Below are 23,133 nucleotides of genomic sequence, written 5' to 3' on the forward strand. Positions count from 1 at the left end.
GACAGTGTCCCCCACTTCCTTTAGAGTATTCAAAGTTCTCTGTAATAAAAATCAACCCTTACTTTTTTTAGCCTCAGGAAAAACACATCTTTTGGAAAAAAAGGTGTTTAGTAAATACTCTTCAAGTCCCATACCTAACTTCCTGATATATAAGTGGGTGGTATCCCCTGGGACTGTAAGGCTTACTTTTGGACCAACTATTTAGGGAGTTTTCTTGACACTCAAGTTTGCATTTAGAAATTAGAATTCAACATAGAAATAAGTTGTCAAACATTTGTTCCTGATTTAGAGCAAAGCTTACAGAATACTGCCCTGGGTAAACCAAAAGGTCATGGGTTCAATTCCCAGTCAGGGCACATGCCTAGGTTGCAGGTTTGGGGGCATATTAGAGGTGACCAATTGATGTTTCTCTCTCACATCGATGTCTCTGCCCCCCAACTCCCTCCTTTCACTTCTCTCTAAAACCAACAGGCATGTCCTCAGGTGGGGATTTTAAAAAAAGAAAAGCTATACAATATCACAAAACTTCATTTATTAAACTTTATCTCAAGGAAACTTAAAAATTTTTAAATAGTAGTTCCAGGCCCCAGTGTAGACCACGGACCTACTTAGACATAAATATGGCAAACAAATTTTTAATTTTTTTCAATTTTCCTAAAAGAAGTGTTTTGGCAATGTATGTGGGTTTTTTTTGTTAGATCAACATTATAGATAAAATCTGTTGCCAAGGAACACAATTTTTGACCTGATAAGGAAATCATGGTAACCTGACACATGGCTAATAGACTAGAATTAAAGGAATTCTTTTGAATTTTGTCCTTTAATAATTTTCAGAGGAAAACCATGAAGTGGGCTTCTGGCTCTCAAAGCTTAGGAAAAATAGCAGATTTGCAGACCTTGGGTAACGTATGTGAAACTCAGCAGGCCAAAGGAGTGAATTTTTCTTGGTGGTAGTCTTACTGCTCACTGGTTTTGGGCTAGTTTTCCATAGCCTCCTCTCCCAGCATCATAGTCCTGTCGATACTCATCTCGTACCTTAATTGAAAAGAACAAAAGTTACAGTATAGAGAAGATTAGTGTAACAAGTACGTCCCACAAATATGTCAAATAGCTAAGCCTTTTCAGATGTCACAATGGGAACGCACATTCAAGCAGGATGTAATTTTTTAAAGCAACTAATTCAAAGCTTAACTGCCTTGCCCTGGCGTGTGTGGCTGGGTTGGAGTGTTATCTGATAGGTTTGATTCCTGGTCGGGCAGTGTGGGGAGGGCAGCCGATTGATGTTTCTCTTTCTCCTTTCCACTCTCTCTAAATTCAATAAGCATGTCCTTGGGTGAGGATTTAAAAAACAAAAAAGCTTAACTGCTGTGCAGAATTATGAGACTACCTAAAAGGGTTTTGTTTTGTTTTTACCAAGCACCAAGTACATAATCATTCACCAGCATCTAAAAATAACACATTCCAAAGTACTTAAATTCAGTTATCTATTACAAAATAAAAACAAAACTCATTTCAATACATTTTGCTTTTGTTCTAGACACTTTCACAGGTAGAAAATATAGCCCCTACCTAAAGTCCAGGAATGGAATAGCTGCTTGTGGAAATGTACAGAATATACCATTTCACTGGTTAAGAAAATAATTTACTAATCCCAATGGGTGATTTGAGATTCACTTCAAGCCAAAGTTACAGGCACAAAGTTTTTTTCTTTTCTTTTTTCCTTTTTAAAAAATTTATTGATTTTTAGAGCGAGGTAGAGAAAGGGAGAGGGGGAAAGATAGAAATATTGATTTGTTGTTCCACTTATAAGAATCAACCAATGAATGCATAAATATGCACCCTGACCAGGGATCAAACGTGCAACCTTGGCATATCAGTACGATGCTCTTACCAACTGAGCTACCTGGCCAGGGCCTTAGGCACAAAGTTGTAACACTTGTCATTAGGACTGGAATCCCAGGTAAAGGCTAAGCCCAGAGACCCTGCATACCTGGCCCCCGGACCGTCCACGACCATACTGCCTGCCCTCCTTAAAGCCTGCGTCCCAATCTGTGCGAATGATCCGGTCATCCAGACGAGTTCCATTTATGTACCGCATGGCATTTTCCGCATCTGCTCTTGAATAGTATCTTAAGTGTAAATATTAAGGAACACTACATAGCATTTCTCCAAACCTTTTTGGAAATACAACAAGCAGCAGCTAAATGAAGCTGAGTTGTTAAGAAAAAGTACAAAAACTAGTCTAACCAAATGGAGTTTAAAGACAATAATCTGGTTTGCACAGGACTGTTTGAGGTTGGCCCAGAAGCACTAGAGTCAAAAAGACGTTATCCATGGCTACATTGATCATGATTTCATGAGTAATCCTGTTAATAATTATTTGGTCCTGTTCTCCCCATATTTTTATTTGTGAAATATAAAATATGTTTAGGGCAGGTTTAGGCCACAAAATGTACACTTACCCAAGGAATCAATATTGTCCAAATTTGGGGCTCTGTATTCAAGAACAACCTTAATAAAAGAGGTCACTGGGCATATGGAATTGCCGTTGTATTTCATTAAAAGGAAAGACTGAGAAATGCTCATCTAGACATTTTTTCCCTTGTCTTTAATTATACTGGGAATCACTTGCTGAAATTCCAGTGTCTAGAACCTACAAGATGCCTAGCACATAGTGGGTATTCAATAATTTTTTGTTGAATGAAATGCATGCTAAAAGGGCAAACAAAAATAACAGTGCCAATGGTAGCCTCTCTTTTGGGTATTTGTCGTTATGATCGTTCATCTTTGACTTATAAGACAAAAGCAAAAATACTCTAGCTCTCAGACTGATTATGACGTACAGGGTGAATTTTCTTTGTCTTTTGTGTTTTCATTGTTCTCCCTGCCCCCTGTGAACTACTGCTATCAGAGGCAAAAGCAAAACATGGGCACTCTGGTTCCTTGCACGTGAAGGGAGAATGGAAGGAAGAAGCTTGCAGAGCCCAGAAATCAGATACCAAACCAAGAGTCAGGTTTCTGGGTCAAGCTAACAGTGAGTACATTTCTCTCCTTTCCTTCTCAAGACCCATTAAAATGAGAGAAAAGAAACATACACCCAGAAAATAGAAGAGGCCATTGGCAGACTAGTGATTTAACAAAAGCCAGTGGGAGTGCTAATGGATGAAAGTAAGTCACAGTCTGAAGTATTCTAAAGAAGTTTAGAGGAGACAGGAAACCCAGGAAGCTCTTAATTCATAGTTGAATAAGAAGTGAAGCTGCAAATAGGGTTTAATTAACAGTCTATGTGGAAAGACTTGCTAGCAGATAAATACAAATAAAATGCTGGGGCTCTGAACCAACTGTCTGGAGGAACTAGGACACCATCTTGATGTTAGCTGGCCAAAATACAATTCTTTATGGCATTTGGGAAACCCACATATCCGAAAGGTAAGGCAACAACTTGAGAGAGCAGCTCTGCCTGGGTCCACAAAATGAGCAGCCTTCTTCCTCATTATGATTGGAAACCCAACCTTCATGGAAAATTTACAGCATAAATACAAACAAACAATTCAGGACACAAAATTTTCAAAAGACATGTTAGATCACATCTGGAAGGTTTCTCACCCTATAAAACAAAATGACCACAAAAAGAAAGATATTAGGGGAAAAAACAGGGTAAATCGGGAGTTCTGATATTCACAATGTCCAGGAAGAGAAAAAATGATCACAAGTACAGTTTTGGTTTTGACCTATAAAAATCAAGCTATATACACCTAATAATATGAGATACATACTATAAAGCCATTTTAAAAAGAAGTAGACCTACATGTGCTAATGTGGAACAACCTCGAAGAGGTGAAAAAAACATAGTGCATGCAGTACACTACCATGCACCCACAGGATTTCTTCTGGAAAGACACCCAAGAGACTGGTAACTGATTGTCTCTGGGCATAAATGGTACAGGGATTTTATTTTCATTATACTCTTGACTTTTCAAAACACCATGAGCATATATTCTTGAAAGATTGTTTTTCTTAAAGTAAGTAAACAAAGCATGGATTTCAAAACAGAATATGAACGTTACCAGCTTTCACAATGTAAGAGTACACTCATACTGGACAGAAAGTGGGAGTAGATGGAGGAAGGAGAGAGAGAGAAGTTTAGGGATGCTAATTAGCAAATATCCTCACTCATTTTTTTTAAGTAGATGACTAATTGCTCTAGATCCCACCTTCATCCAATAGCTACATCAGACACACAGGAAGGATACTCCACAAAGCAGAAACCACATGCTGTTTTCTTCATTTTATCCAGGCCCATAATGATTTTCTTTATGTCACCACTTTTGCTGAAGAGTTCATAGATTTGTTCTTCAGTTGTGTAAAAGGAAAGATTTCCAACATACAATGTACAGCTTTTCTTCAGTAGTTTTTCCTGTTCTTCATTGTCACCCTAGAATTTCAAACAGAAAAAGTTAACACAATCTAAGAAGAGCCCTGCTTAAGTAGTATTGCTAGTATTTGAAAACTTTTCATTAATTCGGGAATCAGCTTCTCTCATCCTCCCAATCTATGACAAATACCTTGCCAAAAAAAAAAAGGGGTGGGGGGAGAGGTGTTCACAATCTATGAAACACTTACGCAAAGTCCAGGTTGCTTTTAATAGAGGACCGTGACTTGAAAGTTACAGTGCACATAGCCTTCCTTCTCTTGTACCATACTGCCTGGCACACAAGTGGCATGCTGTTTCCTGCACACTCATCCTCAGCACTGGCTCCTTTTCTAATAGTCCAAGTTCAATTTCTAGACCCTGAACCAATATATTTGATAGGGCGTTTTTAACCTTTGCAATGAAAAATAAATGGATTTGCAGAGACAGGGTACCACTGTAACCCTCCCATAGAGAATGTTCAACAATTGCTTAGGTAGTTTACATGCTCATATATTTTTCTCTGAGTTTAGGAGAAAATATTTTAGACTCCACGCTGGGGAGGACAAGCGCTGATTAAATAGAAGACCTACCAGCTGACCTGCTCTCAGGCCCTCAGACCCATGTTTGGGCTCTAATACCAGCCACACAGTCATATTCAAATTTGGGAAGTAGCTGAGCAGAATCATATTTAGGCCACCAGAGCACTTTCCCAAGGGCACGGCTTTTTCATTTACTGGTCTGTTTAGAATACTAACCCAGTTTCTTCACTCTGAGAATAAAACTTTGCATTATTCATCTACAAATGCTTTGTAGCACAGTTCTCAGAGTAATAGGTCTTGTGCTCACGTTCAGTGGCAGAACAGAGAAACCATCTAGTTACATCAAAAGGAAAATGATGAACTAAATCGTGGTACCTCAATAAAAAAAACTAGGCAGCCCCAAGAAAAGTGTTCATCCACATACAGTGATATAGAACATTTCCATAATAGTGAGCAAAGTGAAAAAAGTACAGAACAATGTGAAGGATACGCTCCAAGTTTATATTTTCTAAAGTATGAATATACATAAATATCATAAACAAGAAAAAGGAAAGTATGCCTGACTAGTGAGAATCAAGGGACTGCAGGCCAGAGACTTCTGCATATGAGGTCTCATTTAATTCTGAGAACTGAGTTAGGTACGTCCTAATTTGTTCTACACTCAGTAAAGACAGTTAAAAGACTTGTCCAGGGTCACACAGCTACTCTGTAGTTGTAGCTGGAATCCAAATCCAGTCTTATACCCAATCCCATACTTCCTTAAAAAGTCCCCAGGGTGCCCTGACTGGTGTGGCTCAGTGGGTCAGGCATCCTCCAGCAAATCGAAAGTCCGTAAGTTCAATTCCTGGTCAGGGTACATGCCTGGGTTGCAGGCCAGGTCCCCAGTTGGCAATGGTCAATGTTTTTCTCCTCTTTCTCCCTCCCTTCCCCTCCCTCTGAAAATAAATAAACAAAGCCTTTAAAAAGTAAGTCCACAAGACATTAGGTTTTCAGAACTTTGGAATAAGACATTAGATGCACTTTGTGTTATGGCTGTAATAGAAATTGTTTTATTTGTTAAAATTATGGTCAGGAGGGCAATTTCTTTTTCCTTTCTACTTTACTCACACAAATAATATCCAAACAAATAGCCTATGGCTCAAGACAACTGTGTTGTACTTAAGGTATGATACTAATGTGGATTCCATTCAGGGAACATTAGAAATTCTGCATGATAGTATCTTACTACTATCTAAATAAAGCTACAGCCTTTAGAGTTCGGGGAAGAATAGGAAAAGTTGAATCCTTTCAGTTTCAATTTTTCAGGATGCTTGAAATTCAAGATGGTTATGATGTGGAACTTTCTAAAGTAATGAGAACTCTTTAAGTGACAGAAGTGAAAATCATGCCCGGCACCTGGTACACATTTAAAATCAGCTGACTGAGTAAAGGCATTTAAGATCGTCCTCTATCTGGCCTCTAACAGAACTTCCTTTTCCTACTCTAATAACGCTGTTTACACATTCCCCACCCCTACCTTCTTCAGTATGTGCCCCCTTCTTGCCAAGTCACGAGGGTTATATCCCTTTTCTGAATTCTCACAGCCTTTCCTCCCTTTACACTTATCATGTCTGCTCTAGGTGTTGATTATTTGCCTCCATTTAAAGTTCCTACTATGAGGGACTACCGGCTAAGATGGAGGCATAGGTAGACACACTGTGCCTCCTCACACAAGCAAAAGGACATCAACAATTTAAAAACAAAAAACAACCAGAACTGACAGAATTAAACCATACTGAAATCAGACAACCAAGGAGTTAAAGACGACACATTCATCCAGACCGTTAGGAGGGGCGGAGACGCGCAACCAGGCGGTGAGGACTCGCAGCAAGGTAGCAGCTAGTGGACCAGCGTCAGACCCCGAACCCCAGGGCTCCAGTGGCGCGGAAATAAAGCCTCAAACCACTGATTGAAAACACTTGTGGGGGTTGAGGCTGCAGCGGGAGAAACTCCCAGTCTCACAGGAGAGTTCATTGGAGAGACCCACAGGGGTCTAGAACCATACACAAACCCACCCACCCACCCACCTGGGAATCAGCACCAGAAGGGCCCAATTTGCTTGGGGATAGTGGGGGAAGTGACTAAAATCCTGCACAACAGTGGAGCAAGTGACATTGTTCCCTCTCGGACCCTTCCCCCACACAGTGTCACCAGGCAACTACATGGTTGCCCCACCCTGATGGACACCTAAGGCTCTGCCCCTTACTGTGGAACAGCTGCGCTGAGACCAAAAAAAAAAAAAAAAAAAGAGGCCCAAATGAAAGAACAGATCAAAGCTCCAGAAAAAGTACAACTAAGCAAAGAAGAGATAGCCAACCTATCAGATACACAGTTCAAAACACTGGCAATCAGTATGCTCATAGAATTGGTTGAATTTGGTCACAAATTAGATGAAAAAATGAAGGCTATGCTAAGTGAAATAAAGGAAAATGTACAGGGAATCAATAGTGATGGGAAGGAAACTGGAACTCAAATCAACGGTGTGAACCAGAAAAGATGGAAGAAACAAGAATTCAAAAAAATGAGGAGAGGCTTAGGAACCTCCAGGACATCTTGAAACGTTCCAATGTCCGAATCATAGGGGTGCCAGAAGGAGAAGAGGAAAAGCAAGAAATTGAAAACTAATTGAACAAATAATGAAGGAGAATTTCCCTACTCTGGCAAAGGAAATAGACTTCCAGGAAGTCCAGGAAGCTCAAGAGTGTCCCAAAGAAGCTGGACCCAAGGAGGAACACACCAAGGCACATCATAATTACATTACCCAGAGAACCAAGATGGCGGCGTAGGTAGACACACTGCGCCTCCTCGCACAACCAGAACTGACAGAGAATCGAACAGCAAGGGGGACCAACACCAAGAAAATAGAAAATAACCATTCATCCAGACTGGTAGGAGGGGCGGAGACGGGCACCGGGGTGGAGAGGACTCGCGTGGCTGTGGAGGGACTGAGACCGGCGGAGAGTGGGACAAATGGCGCAGGCAGTCTGAGCACTAGCAGACCCTGCGGCCCCACATTTGCACAGATAAACCCAGAGGGCCGGACCCAGAGTGGCGGAGAACGGGGCAGGCAGAGCAGCGGGTAGCACCCCGCGGCACCACATTCGCCCACAGATAAACCCAACAAACGGCAGGGAGCGAAGCAAACCGGGTAACCCAGGGCTCCAGCTCAGGGAAATAAAGCCTCAAACCTCTGATTGAAAACGCCCGTGGGGGTTGGGGCGGCAGCAGGAGAGACTCCCAGCCTCACAGGAGAGGTCGTTGGAGAGACCCACAGGGGCCTAGAGCGTGCACAAGCCCACCCACTCGGGAACCAGCACCAGAGTGGCCCAGTTTGATTGTGGGTAGCGGAGTGAAAGATTGAAATCCGGAGGAGAGTGAGGCGGGCGCCATTTCTCCCTCTCGGCCCCTCCCCCACGTACAGCGTCACAGCACAGCGACCAGCATTACCCCGCCCCGGTGAACACCTAAGGCTCCGCCCCTTTAAGTAACAGATGCTCCAAGACAAAAAAAAAAAAAAAAAAAAGGCCCAAATGACAGAACACTTCAAAGCTCCAGAAAAAATACAACTAAGCGAGGAAGAGATAGCCAACCTATCGGATGCACAGTTCAAAGCCCTGGTTATCAATATGCTCACAGACTTGGTTGAATCTATTCGAAAAACAGATGAAAAAATGAAGCCTATGCTAAGAGAAACAAAGGAAAATGTACAGGGAACCAATAGTGATGAGAAGGAAACTGGGGCTCAAATCAATGGTGTAGACCAGAAGGAAGAAACAAACATCCAACCAGAAAAGAATGAAGAAACAAGAACTTGGAAAAATGAGGAGAGGCTTAGGAACCTCCCGGATGCCTTGAAATGTTCCAACATCCAAATTATAGGGGTGCCAGAAGGAGAAGAGGAAGAACAAAAAATTGAAAACTTATTTGAACAAATAATGAAGGAGAACTTCCCTAATATGGCAAAGGAAATAGACTTCCGGGAAGTCCAGGAAGCTCAGAGAGTCCCAAAGAAGCTGGACCCAAGGAGGAACACACCAAGGCACATCATAATTACATTACCCAAGATTAAATGCAAGGACCTACATCCAAGATTACTGTATCCAACAAAGCTATCACTTAGAATGGAAGGGAAGATAAAGTGCTTCTCAGATAAGGTCAAGTTAAAGAAGTTCATCATCACCAAGCCCTTATTATATGAAATGTTAAAGGGAGTTACCTAAGAAAAAGAAGATCAAAAATTGGAACAGTAAAAATGACAGCAAACTCACAGTTATTAACGGCCATACATAAAACAAAAACGAGAGCAAACTAGGCAAACAACTAGAACATGAGGGTTGTCATTAAGGGAGTGGGAGGGGGAGAGAGGGGGAAAGGTACAGAGAATAAGTAGCATAGATGATAGGTGGAAAATAGACAGGGGGAGGGTAAAAATAGTGTAGGAAATGTAGAAGCCAAAGAACTTATAAGTATGACCTATGGACATGAACTATAGGGGGGGAATGTGGGAGGGAGGGGGGTGGGCAGGATGGACTGGAGTGGGGGGGGGAATGGGACAACTGTAATAGCATAATCAATAAATATATTAAAAAAAGATTACATTACCCAAGATTAAAAGTAAGGAGAGAATCTTAGAAGTAGCAAGAGAAAAGGACACAGTTACCTACGGAGGAGTTCCCATAAGACTGTCAGCTGATTTCTCCAAAGAGACCTTACAGGCAAGAAGGGGCTGGCAAGAAGTATTCCAAGTCATGAAAGGCAAGGACCTACATCCAAGATTACTGTATCCAGCAAAGCTTTCATTTAGAATGGAAGGGAAGATAAAGTGCTTCTCAGATAAGGTCAAGTTAAAGGACTTCATCATCACCAAGCCATTATTACATGAAATGTTAAAGGGATTTATCTATGAAAAAGAAGATAAAAAATATGAACAGTAAAATGAGAGCAAACTCACATTTACTAACAACCACACCTAAAACCAAAACAAAAGCAAATTAAACAACTAGAACAGGAACAGAATCACAGAAATGGAGATCACATGGAGGGTTATCAATAGGGGAGGGGGAGAGAGGGGGGAAAGGTACAGTAAGTAGCATAAATAGTAGGTAGAAAAGAGACATGGTGAGGTTACGAATAGTATAAGAAATGTAGAAGCCAAGGAACTTACATGTATGACCCATGGACATGAACTAAAGGGGGGGAATGTGGGTGGGAGGGGGTGTGCAGGGTGGAGGGAAGGGGGGGTAATGGGACAACTGTAATAGCATAATCAAAAAATATTTTTTTTAAAAAAAAGAAAATCCCCAAGAATCTACAGACAGAAGAAAGTGTTTAGTAAGGAAAAAATAAATAAAAATAATATAAAGTCCCTACTATGAGATTACAAGCTCTTAGGAGTGCGCACACTGTCTTCCCTCTCTCTCTTGCAGGGGTGTCCAAACTTTTGGCATCTCGGGGACACACTGAACACACTGGGACACATAATCATACACACAAAAAAGTAAATTTACAATTTTGTGTTGGGCTGCATTCACAGCCATCCTGAGTGGCATGCAGGGCCGTAGGGTTTAGCAGAGGGCTTTAGCAACAGCACTGGATAGCAGTGGTTAAGGAGGCTCGCTCCACCCCACCCTTTGCTGCTAGCGAATAAACCACCTTGAATATCTGTTGCCTTCTCTTTTTCCACAAAATCTATGACATAGGCCAAATTAAAATTTTCCTCTTCTGAGACCCAGCAGTTCTGATTTTGACACGTAGACCAGGATTTTCAACCCTTGTGCCACAAGAATTTTTAAAACATGCAATACCCGACCTCTTTTCCCTTAGAAATCATGGATGGAAAGACAACCTAGCAGATGCCAAAATCCTCTGATTAAATGTGCGAGCTGAGTAATGGATATGAGTGTGGTACTTCTCTCGCAAGATATATTGGTATTCCTGGGGACTATAGGCCTGGGGTAGTACTTTAACATCTTTAACAAATCAAGTCTTTAAAAAAATATGACAACAGCCAACACAAAGGCTGTCCGGTGTGAATGGATCAAAATCATACCTATTTTTTTGGTGAGATCAGATTTAGTAGTTTATGTGTGCAGTGAGATGGAAAAGATTGAAAATCGCTGATGTACACACTTAACATGCTAGGCTGGTCCATCTCCCCACTCCTATGGCTCCCCTGGGGTGGAGACTCGGCTCAACTTTGTGTCCCACCCACTGCCTGGAAGGAAAAGAACTCGAATTGCCAACGGGCAGTTTGGCTAATCTAAACGAATTCAAAACATAATAAAAGGCCCTGGATCCCGATATCTGGGTCAGGAAGGCGTCTCCACACACTCCAGTTGTCAGAAGGACACCCCTCCCCCTCATGAGAAAGTTACCAAGGCACAGTCCAGGAAAACGTGAGCCACCATTACTGCCACTCGAACTCTTCTACATTGGCCCAGGAACAGAGAGCGGCTGCAAGGCATGGGAGGGCGAGCCTCAAAGGCGCTTTCTAGGAGAGAAGGGGATTCAGTGATACCCAAACGCCCTTTCGGCATCCATTCCTCAGCAGGCACCGGGCCTCACTTCGACTTTCGGGAAACCAGAGAATGGAAAACGACAGGATGAGACCAGAGAAAACCAACTCTCAGCGTTCTGGCCCAGGGCCTTCCCTTCTCGCGGTCCGGCCTCCCTTACCCGGAAGTGTTGGTCCCGGTACTGACTTAGCTCCACATAGGAGTCGCTGCGCAGCGCCTTCAGGAGGCCGCCGGACATAGCGCAGAGATGTGGACCGTAACTCCTTCACTCCAGGAACAAGGAGCTGCCGCGGAGGCGGCGGAGCCGGAAACGCGCAACGGCGACTGCAGAAAGTCGTACTTTTTGTCGCCCAATCCCAGTGTGGCAGTGTCGTCACTGGGCGGCGCGGGCTTAGACGTAGTCCGTTATGTAGCGTCGCCGATTAGAAGCCAGGGCGGCGCGCTTCCGGTTCCAGGTCGCTGCAAGCATGGTCCTGCGGAGGCTGCTGGCCGTCCTGCTGCACAGCCCGCAGCTAGTGGAGCGCCTGTCGGAGTCGCGGCCTATCCGGCGTGCGGCGCAGCTCACCGCCTTCGCACTACTGCAGGCCCAGCTGCGCGGCCAGGACGCGGCCCGTCGCCTGCGAGGTCTCGGGGCTGGGCCCGCGGCTTCTCTGGGCCGCTGCGCAGCCCGCTTCAGAGACACCTTCACTCAGGAGGTACGCCGCGGCCTCCGGGAGCGCCCCGGGCCACCACCAGGTGGCCAGCGGGGCCCGGACGCAAACCCCTAAACCTGGGTTGGGCCGGGCCGAGATCGAGTGCTTTCCCTTCTGGTCTGGACCCGGGCCTGGGATCCCCGGCACTGCGCAAGGCTTCGAATCCTGACTCATTTTGGCCTGTAGAGGTCCACTTATCAGAGAACCCAGGCCAAACGGACGTCCTCTGTGCAGCCCTGTGATCGGACAGGGCAGTGTCTGACGAAACACCCCGAAGCTTAACAGAAATGGAGGTAGGCTAGACCCTGATACTCCACGTACAGAGAGCCATGGACCGTATCACAGAGTGAAAGAGTCTGCCTTCTGCGAATAGGACTGAAACCCGTGATAGTTGCTGCTGCCTCTGCACTGATGTAGCACGGCACTATCTCCAGATGAGATCATGGATGGAAAGACAACCTAGCAGATGCCAAAATCCTCTGATTAAATGTGCGAGCTGAGTAATGGATATGAGTGTGGTACTTCTCTAGCAAGATGTATTAGGATTCCTGGGGACTATAGGCCCGGGGTAGTACTAGTTAACATACTGAGTGCTTATTTTGTGTTGCTATTTGCTAAATGCACCCTGTGTGGGATATCTCACTTAATCCTTACACTTTCATATGGGAAAGGATAGGCTGCTGCTTAAGTGACCCATGGCCTTACAGAGCGGGATGTGAATACAGGCATTTGACGCCAGGGCCTAAGTCCATAGCTCTCTATAGCATTTCCTCTGACCTTCAGTGCCTGCCTCCCTACTCCCCACCATCACCACTGGTTGTAGGGACTACTGCCTACCAGGGAACAAGCTATCTGGATTCCTTTTCACCATTTTAGAGAGTCAAGGATACAATATAAAGATTATGGTGCAGCTAATGGACCTAGTAGTAGGAAAACCCACTGTATACAGAAATGTCCTGCCATTTGAGGCTTCAGACTGAATTTATGATCACCTCTAATTAGGCTACACAGTTATTCAATCTAGAAAGGTCAACGCCACGGGAGAAGCTTTTAGACTGATTGGTAACCAAACAGACTTTTATACTCTGGCTTTTTTGATAAGTCACGGGGAGCTGGATAGGGCTGGAAACCTGCCTTGGGGATGAAGGAGTGAAAGTAGCTTGCCCTCCACTTTCCTAATGGCCAAACTCCCACTCGGCATCCCACCCTTTAGCCTTCCTGTCAGAGGTACTATTTAATCCTCTCTGAGGCCAGAAGTCCAATTCCCCTAAAATCCAGACCAAAATCCTGGTTTGGCATCCTACCCTCTTCTCTTTCTCTTAAGAGGACATATCCTCCTTCTCCTAGACCAGAGGCAACTCACTGGATTCTCTCTGGAGCCTGGCAGTGATGAGCCCGAGGAGCGTGTTCACTCTGCTTGTCTTGTCTGCCTCTTTGGTCTCAGTCCTATCCATTGGTCTCTGGATATGAGAACAGCACACTATTAGCAGTCCCCAGCCCAAACCCCTGCCTTCAACATAAACAAGCACAGTCACTGTCTTTTTCTAGAAGAGACAAAAAGGGAAGAGGTACAGGAAACAATGAAATTTCAAGACAAACTGGCAATTTAGTAAGGAAGGAAAGCAAGGAAAGAGGGCACTTGCTTATTTTTTGTGGAAGGAGTATAAAAGAACTTTTAAGTTCCCTCCATTTCTGTAGAAGGCATCTGAAAGCAGAGAGAAAACTGTCCTTTCTGCTCCAGCTAGAGGTCATTGGGATGTCTCCCCACGTCATTGTAAAAGCCTGCAGTGTTTGTATTAGTGGCTTGCCTTCTCACCAGTTACCCTATTTCTAAAGAAACAGACCAAATTCTCCCAGCCCCCACAAAAGCCTCCCAGCATGCCATTCAAGCTCTCCTAAGCTCTGCCAGAAAGGGAAGCAGCTCACCCCTCAACCTGCAGCCCCTGCAGTGCAGGCAATTCCAGCTCACCTTTTGATACCACACACATACATTTTAAAGACAAATTTAATAGAGCCCAGACCACCACAATCTACATGGACTGCTACACCAACAGTTTTTCCAGGGAATTCTGAGGTTGTGGACCCAACTGGAGAAGAGAAGAGGCAGAAGCCCAAGGAGTTTGGGACCCTAGTGTCTTGGGTGGCACTTGGTTTTATATCTGTGGACAGAAATGCCATTTTTGGCTGCAAAATAAATATGTGCTTATCATTTGCCAGAGATGATGCCTTAGGGGTAGGAAGACAAGTCAGATGTTGCAGAAACATAAACCACAAGAATAATTAATTGTCACGAATGAGTCTCTAGAGTTTAAAGGAGGCAAATGTCTAATAGTGTTCTAGAGCCAGTTTCGACTGCTTCATGAGAGTAGATCCTTGGTATCTCCTCCCAACTTGGAATTCAGTAACATCAATTTAGTAGTTTGAAATAGTTATGTGAGACTATTTGCACCATAGAAATTGGCAAATGCTACAAATTGGGGGGTGGGGGGGCTGGTTGCCCCAGAAAACAGGTTGCTACACATTTACCAGCCTACCAGTGGATTTCCTCTTCCTAGGGTTGGAGTCATGAGAAAGCTGTGGCACTCAGACCCGAACAGCAGTCTCAGAACAGCGTGTCTGTGAGGGGTGTAGCTTTAAGATTTAGCCAGGCTTTAGCCAGGAAAAGGCAAGCTAGAAACGGACTCAGGTTTGGTCTGCTGCTCTGTGCTGACCTCCAGCTCACTGGTTTCTGTGGTCCTGTTGCCTCTTGTTCTCATAAGATGGCAGAGGTGTGAGGTGGGAGAATAAGGACAGGTGTAGTACCACAGCTCCTCATGTCCCCAGTGGACTGGGTAGAGGGTACCTATGTTGGCAGCGGCATGCTCAGGGGTGTGATAGCTCCTATCAAAGCAGCAGGTGTTGGTTTGGCATGGGGTTCGCTCTCCATCCTGTGAAGAGGGGTTTCAGATAAGGCCTTTGAGCTTGGAAAGGGACCAGATCACATTTAAGAAGAAAGGCTTCTGGGATCACCAGGTTGTCAGGTGCTGCTAGAAGCTGACTATTGTGTGTCTTCCACTCCGAGTGTGGTGGGCTCAGGAGGAAAAATGATTCTTAAAGGAAGAATAATCCTTTATCCAGGAAAATGATCCTTAAAGAATGACAGGCCAAAATGTCCCACTACCATTGATGGAGAGGAATAGAAGGCAGTGGAAAGAAATATTCCAGATCTATTTTTTTTTTTTAGTAATAACCAAACACTAAGGCAGCAGACATAAAAATGCAATTAATTACACCACCACACCCACTTCTTTGCTTAAAGATATTTAGGAGAGACATGCCTATCTAGCCAGGGGACATGTGCTACAGACCCAGGAATGACAGTGTTAGCTGGCAGACACCTGAGATCCTCTGATCCATTGTACAGGTTGGGAAACTGAAGCTGGATAAGGGAAGAGGCTTTCTTAAGATCACAGAGCCAGTGAATGTCCGACCAGGGGCTAGAACTCAAGTCCCTTGAATCTGAGCTTCCTTCTCTCTCTACATTCCCACTGCCTCCTAGGTGTCTAGGAAGCCAAAAAAGTTGTCATGACAGTGAGAGGTAAGGCATCCTGGAAGGTTTGGAGGTCACTGAGGAAATGTCATTAGCACATGGTTGTCTCTTCCCAACCCAGTGCTACCATATATTTGAAACAGCACAGTGGCTGGAAGGAATAGGGCAGGAACAGAGGTTAGGGGCCACTGGTTATACCAGGTTCTTTAGGGACCTTGGCCAGTCAGATCTTTGGTTTTTGAGGGGGAAAGGATGTCAGATTACCCAGAAGGTGAGACAGCCAAGGGCTGTGCATAGGAGAGGCAGTGGTGGGAGTTCTGGAAGGGAAAGGAAAGGAATGGAAGAGACTCAGGGCTGTGTCCCAGCCCAGCTACCTACACAGAAGGTGGAGTGGTGCCTTCACCTATGGCAGTGGGTTTTCTGTCATGTTGTCAGGCTTCTCTCCCAGCTCCAGGATGTGAAGGCTGAGATGGTCCCTCCAAGCCCCACTCAGCAGGGAAGACAGGGCTGGTGGGTCCTCAAGGGTCAGGTGGGGAAACACGAGTGTCTCACTCTTGAGGGGAAAACTGCACTTCTCCATGGCAGGCCTGGTGGTGCCAGGGGTCACCACAAATAGGCGGCAGAGCCACTGCCCACCAGCCACCCGGCAGGCTGGTTGTCTGGTGAAGTTGTTCAGGGCTTGGCACAGTACCCAGTCCTCAGTCCCACCCAGGTCCACCACCTCCACAGGCGATCCCAGACCTGAGAGATGTAGGAGGTGCCGGGGAGGCATGTAGGTGTGGGTGAAGAGAAGTGTGTAGTGGGTAGGCACACTTGGGAGCACAGGTGCATGAACCACCCGCTCCAGGTGCTCCAGGCCAGGTACTAGACCCCCCTGGTGCAGGCAGCCAAAGAAGAGGGCACCCAGGGCATTGAAGAGGACCAGGGCGCCCTTGTAGGGCACAGGTTGGGTCTGTGGACTACAAAGCAGGACCAGGGGGACCAGAAGGGGGATCAGGAACCGAGCCTCCTGGTGGCTAAAAGCAGACAGCAGGGCCAGGGGCAGGAAGTAGAGGAGCAGGAGGTGAGACCTGGGGCTGGACAGTAGACTCCGGGCGTCTGGCACCCTCCGAAAGCCCGTTTGTACAAAGGCCTGGAGGCAGGCTTGCAGCTGTTGCCACCCGGCCTGCAGGGCCTGGGCATGCAGCATCCCAAAAAGCAGAAAGCCATTGACTGCCAGGTGAGTGAGCCGCAAATGTGTGCCGTGCCTCCCCAGGTTTTGAGGATCCAGGTTGTAGTGCAGGAAGTTGGCAGGTGTCAGGACAAGGGCCCTGGATCTAGAGGGCGTGGAGAAATACCAGCTGTCCACAGCCACAAACACTGATGCGGTGAGGGTTGATCCTGGGAGGAGCCCCAGGGCTTCCTTGGTCAGTGACTTGAAGGCCGGATTCGTGGCTCCACAAATGCCCCAGAGAAAGATGGGGATCAGAGCAAAGGCCAGAAAGGTGGGCCGGTTGAAGAAGCCAGCGGCCACGATGCTGCCGAGAAGCCAGCTGTGCCACCATGGAGCAGGCTTTTTGATTGTGGGGCTCCAAGCCACACGGGAGGACACCAGTACCAGCAGCCATGCAAAGAGCAGTCCCTCGATGGCGTTGGAGAAGGTCCTTGTATAGAAGACCAGGGTGACGTAAGAACCAGACAGCAGGACCAGGGCGTTCCAGCGCTCTGCCCTCCACAGTGGGGCCAGGTGGTACACGGCCACATCCAGAGCAAAGGAAAGGGCAGTGAGGAGGAGCCGGGGTGCCACCAGCAGCACATAGCCACTCACTGGGATGGGCCATGGTCCCAACTCTTCCCAGAGCCTGAGCAGCCAGAAAGCAGAGCCAGAGGTCAGCAGTGGGAAGACCACGGTGCGGCAAGAGCTGCTGGGCTGGAACTCCCAGGGCCGGGCAGCCTCTATGCCCAGGATGTCCTCTGTAGAGAGAGAAGCAGAGGCGAACCAGTTCCAAGCTCAGGGAATGCGGTAGACAAAATTCCAGGATGGCTCCCAAGATATTCGAGCCCCCTAATGTTGACTTCCCACATAACCCCTGGGACTGTGAAGATGATGGATTTCACTCTTGTGATTAGGTTATGAACCAGGGGACAGCTGACCATAAGACAGAGAGATAACCCAGATGGGCCTGAAATAATCACATGAGCCCTCTAAAAGTAGAGTGTTTTCTCCAGCTGGTGACAGAAAAGGACATCAGAGATTCAAACTATTTAAAGGATTTGATGCATCACTGCCGTCTTAAGATGGAGGAAGCCATTGGCAAGGCATGAGGGTAGTGTCGAGGAGCTGAGAGCAGCCCCTGGATGACAGCCAGCAGGGAGCGGGACTTTAGTCACACAGCCGAAATAAACTAAATTCTTCCAACAATAAGAGTGAGCTTGGAAAGCAGATTTCCCCCCTAGAGCTTCAGACAAGAGCTCAGCCCATACTTTGATTTCAATCTTGTGCTCCCTAAGAAGAGAGCCCATGCCTGACTTCTAATCAACAGAACTGCGAACTAACAGTTTTAAGCTGCTAGGTTTGTGATGATTTGTTATGCAGCAATAGAAATGAATATAGGAGAGTTTGGCCCTACCTATGGAGGGAGAAGGGGGAACTGTGCCTGGGACATGAGGTGACAGTGTGCCCTGGACAAGCTGTATGGGGAGGAGAAGGGAGAGGTTCCGATCCTTTCCTCAGATTTAAAGTCTCCAAACTCAGAGTCAAAAACACACCTCTGTGACGATGACTCTTACCCAGGACAGGAAGTGTGAGGAGGGGGAAGGGAATGAACAATTGTGGTTATGGTCAAAAGTGACTTTAGTTTTGTCCATATTTAAATTTTTTATAAGAAGAATATATTCAAGCAGTACTTAGGTAATTAAAAGGATACTTGTCAGCTGGCCCTGGTTTGTGGCCCTGTGCTCCAGTGTCCCAGAGCTCTGAGGGGTGTGGATGAAGGAAACAAACTTTTAATTTCTGTATCTCAGCTCCACCCCACAACTTCTCATCTTGATAACATTGCTGGTTTTAGGGCTCTTCGTTTCCCCTACTTATTCCTCCAGCCTTTTAGCCATTTTCTCTACGTCACAAGGTGAAAGGGAAACAGAAAATCTAGGGTCAGATCAATCTGGCTGCTTTTTACTACCTCTGGTTTTAAAAAGTATAGAAAAGAAGACTGGATTTTCAAGTTAAACTCACTTGTTGAGGTCTGTGGCAGAAATAGCTGAATGTCTCCTGAATATCCATTCCCTCCTTATTCCTTAGTCTCTTTAGTGGGATGTTTGGTCAATTATAAAGACTATAATGTTCAGCTTCCTTTGCAGCTAGGAGTGGCCATGTGATACATTCTGACTAATGGGATAGCAATGGGCAAAAGGTATGCAACTTTCAAAAATGCCCTAGAAGAGAGCAGGCATGCCCATTTCTTCTCCAGTGGCTGAAAAGACTTGGTTTTAGAGTTGATTGCTGGAGCCCAAGCAGCCATATTGAACTGTGAGGAGGAAGCCATGTGCCCACAGCATCTGAAAAGCCTCAGTAGCAACTATCCTCATGATGTGTCCTACACCACCTAGCAGATAAGTTCTAACAAGTGAGCATTCCAGGTCTGGGTTCCCTCGGCCCTCATGTAAATTGACGGAGGAATAGTTACATTAGTTCAGATTACAACCCTATGTAAGTTTTCCCAATCACTGGGGAAGCCCAACACAAATCCTTCCACTGAGCAATACAAAACAATTTTTCCTCCAAATAACCTGTACTGTTGGTCTAAGTTGGAAAACATCAACAAGGCTGGCATTTCATTAGTTACCATCCAGAAGGTCAATGTTACCACTCAGGAAGGAAATGCAAAGTCGCCACTCCCAAGTTCTTATTCCAGAGAGCCTCCTGGACTTACTGCTCATCTGCATAGGTATGTTTCTCCCTCCCCGCTAAATATGCAGTCAGCTCTAACCCAGACTTTGCTGCAACTTATCTTAACCACACATGGGGCGCTTTACCTGCCATGACCTCAGGTGACTGGAAGAACTCATCTGGGTGCACATAGCCTGTCTGTGGAAGGAGACACCACAGCAGGCGGAGCAGGCTGAAGCTGCCCCACAGCACCCTAGCTGCCATCTTCAGACCCAATTTCGTCCAATACGCTGGGCCAAGAGCCTTCTGAATGACCTCTGAGCTACTTCAGGTGCTATTCTGGATCCACAGATCTGCATCTGCTAACAATAACATTTGATATTATCATGCAATTTGTTATGTGTTCAATCATTTGAACAAACTCAAAATGGATCTATGTACAATTAAAATGATAACAATAACAGCTGCTATTTATTAAGTGTCTGTTAAATGCCAGAAAGATTACACGCATATCTCATTTAAACCTTTCCACAGTCAGGGGCAGTAGGTCTCATCTCCTTTTTACACATGGGATAGCTGAGAGCTCTGTTGAGTAACCTGGTTACTTGATAATCATATTTGCTAAGTGTCTAAATATGACACTTGCTAAATATAATATTTGCTAGCATGACATTTTGCTAAGTGTCTAAATATAACATTTGCAATTAGGGTTAGGGTGCCCTCCAAATCTAGGTCTCACAGCCCCAGTCCCGTTCACAGCTCCTCTTTGTAGGCAAGCATGGCAGCCTGTCTCTTGCAGTTCTGAAAACTTGGGAACCTCAATGGATTCCACCCAATTCCCTGCAGAAATGCACCACATTCCACTCCATTGTCTCCAGTCACTCCGTCCAACTTTCACACACCCTGGAACCTACCCTTTAGAAACTTAGGGGAACTTACTGCGAGGGTCTGAATGTCTGTGTCTCTCCTCTCACATTCATGTGTTGAAATCCGAATGCATGATGTAATGGTATCAGGAAGTGGGGGCCTTTGGAAGGTGTTTAGGTCATGAGGGTGGAGCCCTCATGAATGATAGTGTTTCTACAAATGAGCCTCAGCAGTGCTCCTTCACCCCAGTCCACCATGTGAGGACACAGCCAGAGCCACTGGCTATGAACCAGGAGGTGGTCCTTCACCAAGCTACTACTGCCTTGGGCCAGCCGCTTATATCCCTAAACCTCAGGTACCTCATCAAGAAGGTCACATGACAGTACCAACCTCATGGGGTCGAGGGAGAGTTAAAGAGCTATTGCACGGGACGGTACATAGTGTACAGAGCTTGCAGGTGTAAGCGATCAGTCTGAGGTTACCATCACTACTTTTTTAGTGGAGGCACAGGTAATAAAGTCCTGGCTGCTTCAGACACTCTAGGAGATCCCCAAAGTAGCACATCCACTGGCTATGAAAATAAATGGGATTTGGTTCCATCCAATTGCCTAGATACATTTATGCATGTATTTCAAACTTTTCTTCAAGGACAGAACTTTTAGCCCTGGCAGAATAGCTCAGTTGGTTAGAGAGTTGTCCGGATATGCCAAGGTTGCAGGTTCAATCTCCAGGCCAGGAACATACAAGAAACAACCAATGAATGCATAAATAAGTAGAACAACAAATAAATGTTTCTCTCTCTCTCAAAATTAATAAATAAGAATATATACTAAAAAATAGAACAGAAATTTTACTCCGTGATGCAAATTAAAATACCAAATCCATTGTGCTGGTTGGGAACACAAACCCAGCCTGCCCTGTACTGATGTGGGTAGTTACAGAACAAGCCTGGATTCTGAGTCTGCAATGTTTTCCCTCTGCAGCGACAGAAGAAATTCAGCAAGGGGATATCTGTTAATTTTTTAAAAGATTTTATTTATTTATTTTTAGAGAGAAGGAAAGGAGGGACAAAGAAAGGGAGAGAAACATTTATGTGCCAGAGATACATCTATTGGTTGTCTCTCACACGCCCCCAACTATGGACCTGGCCCACAACCCAGGCATGTGTCCTGCCTGGGAATCGAATGGGTTACTTTTCAGTTTGCAGGCTGGCACTCAATCCACGGAGCCACACCAGCCAGGGCGGAACATCTGTTTAGTGCCCATCATCTATTCCCTTTCCCAGGTACTCAGAATTCTACATGCATCACCCCCTACCAGCAATTTTTAGTGTTAAAATTATGACAGAGACCTTAACCTGGACAGAAATCAGAGGGCTCGCGGAGGAGATCTCCAGTGGCCCAGCTGGTTAGCGTGTGGTACTTACACAGCAGGTATGTTTTTCAGGCATGTGTCTGCACATACTGGATTAGAATCTATTTTTTCCCCTGGAAAAAAAAAACAAAAAACTTTTGGTGATAGAATACTTAGTTGACATCAGCTATGTGGCCTGGGATTTGGTCCCATCCTTAAACTCAGGAATAGACCCTGAATGGTTTAAGGCAAATAACATTTCCCACCCCACTGGGCACAGTATGGGCATGTGACAAGCTGGTCAGAGCAGAGGAACTAGGAAAAGTACATACTGATCAAGGTGTGAGGACTTATAAGAATTTTAATTTCATAATTTGTGGCCCAATATTGGGATTTTTTTTTCAGCTGAGCTCTGAAGCTGCTTGCAGAAGGTAACTGCCTTTTGGGGCTCCAGAACTGCCCCCCTGCGCTGACTGTACTGTTTGAGAGATTGTACTCCTTGCATCACTGTTAAAAAAGTATTCCCTGTACTGCCCTGACCGGTGTGGCTCAGTTGGTTGGTTGTTGTCCCACAAAGCTGAAGGGTGCCACTTCAATTCCCAGTCACGGCACATGCCTGGGTTGTGGGTTGGGTCCCCAGTCAGGGCACGTACAAGAGGGAACCGACAGGTGCTTCTCTCTCACATCAACGTTTCTCTCCCTCTCTTCCTCCCTTTCCCTCTCTCTAAAAGTAAATAAATAAAATCTTTTAAAATATTTAAAAAATATTCTCTGTACTGATTGTGTGATCAAAGACAACAACTTTTTTGTTCTACAGGCCTACAGTCCTGAGCTGAAACTGGGACTTGATAAATGTTTAATCATATATTACCCACTGTTCTCATCTCACAACCACAGCTGCTTAATCACTGAGTCAGCCAATCATTGAAGGTCCAGTTGCCCCCATCAATCAGAAAACAAATGATGTAAGGTCTTATTTTCCCTAGCAACCCATCTCTTTAATCAACAGCTCCTTGAACTTTAGGCTTTATAAACCAAGCCGTACTCCCTCCACTTTGGAACACGTTCTCAGTTCAGACTGAGGACTACATTTCCAAGTTTGCAAATTGTTATCTGAATAAACTCTTTACATTTCTTTAAGAAGGTACCTCCCGACTTTTGTTTACATGAAGGTCATGGCCTTTCTTTTCACTGACAGATTTGGTGGGTGTTTTGCTGAAAAATGTGTTCTCTGGACCGTTCTGGGGTGGGTGAGCAGGTCTTACACAATAACTTCACTCTAACATTCCAATCTCATATCCCATGGATTTCTGTCCA

At 45.2% G+C, this 23,133-nt stretch overlaps 3 protein-coding genes across 6 annotated transcripts; 1 reads left to right on the plus strand and 2 right to left on the minus strand.

Annotated features, from left to right (window-relative positions):
- Positions 1-517: 517 nt before the first annotated feature.
- Positions 518-11,826, minus strand: NCBP2 (nuclear cap binding protein subunit 2). Of its 4 annotated transcripts, none has more exons than XM_024578119.3 (5): positions 11,668-11,817; positions 11,367-11,482; positions 4,254-4,435; positions 1,991-2,129; positions 518-1,035 (listed from the first exon to the last, which is right to left on the minus strand). In XM_024578119.3, exons 2-5 carry the CDS (start codon positions 11,454-11,456, stop codon positions 964-966), a joined length of 483 nt encoding a protein of 160 aa, XP_024433887.1. In that variant the 5' UTR covers positions 11,457-11,482; positions 11,668-11,817; the 3' UTR covers positions 518-963. The 4 variants fall into 4 exon arrangements, with proteins under 4 accessions (XP_024433887.1, XP_024433886.1, XP_024433888.1 ...); XM_024578118.4 differs by having other exon boundaries at positions 11,694-11,815; XM_024578120.3 differs by lacking the exon at positions 11,367-11,482 and having other exon boundaries at positions 11,668-11,826.
- Positions 11,827-11,913: 87 nt separating this feature from the next.
- NCBP2AS2 (NCBP2 antisense 2 (head to head)) lies at positions 11,914-12,707 on the plus strand. The gene has a single exon (XM_024578073.3). The coding sequence runs from the start codon at positions 11,975-11,977 to the stop codon at positions 12,272-12,274; it is 300 nt and encodes a 99-aa protein (XP_024433841.1). The 5' UTR covers positions 11,914-11,974; the 3' UTR covers positions 12,275-12,707.
- A 2,863-nt stretch (positions 12,708-15,570) lies between these two features.
- On the minus strand, positions 15,571-20,058 carry PIGZ (phosphatidylinositol glycan anchor biosynthesis class Z). The gene is given in 3 exon segments (XM_024577866.3): positions 15,571-17,681; positions 19,743-19,902; positions 19,905-20,058. Coding segments are annotated over 3 exon segments (1,761 nt in total). The 5' UTR covers positions 19,956-20,058; the 3' UTR covers positions 15,571-16,131.
- Between the last annotated feature and the right edge of the window lie 3,075 nt (positions 20,059-23,133).

Source organism: Desmodus rotundus, chromosome 2, assembly GCF_022682495.2.
Source record: "Desmodus rotundus isolate HL8 chromosome 2, HLdesRot8A.1, whole genome shotgun sequence".
In the NCBI taxonomy this organism is placed as follows: Eukaryota; Metazoa; Chordata; class Mammalia; order Chiroptera; family Phyllostomidae; genus Desmodus; species Desmodus rotundus.

Excerpts from the sequence above, each read along its gene's own strand:
- NCBP2 (XM_024578118.4), bottom strand. The coding sequence starts at position 11,745 with ATGTCCGGCGGCCTCCTGAAGGCGCTGCGCAGCGACTCCTATGTGGAG. Across the intron at positions 11,483-11,693 it reads CGACTCCTATGTGGAGCTAA|AAAGCGCCTTTGAGGCTCGC; the intron begins GTCAGTACCGGG and ends CTTCTCTCCTAG. Across the intron at positions 2,130-4,253 it reads TGTGGTTTCTGCTTTGTGGA|ATACTATTCAAGAGCAGATG; the intron begins GTATCCTTCCTG and ends TTTACACTTAAG.
- NCBP2AS2 (XM_024578073.3), top strand. The coding sequence starts at position 11,975 with ATGGTCCTGCGGAGGCTGCTGGCCGTCCTGCTGCACAGCCCGCAGCTA.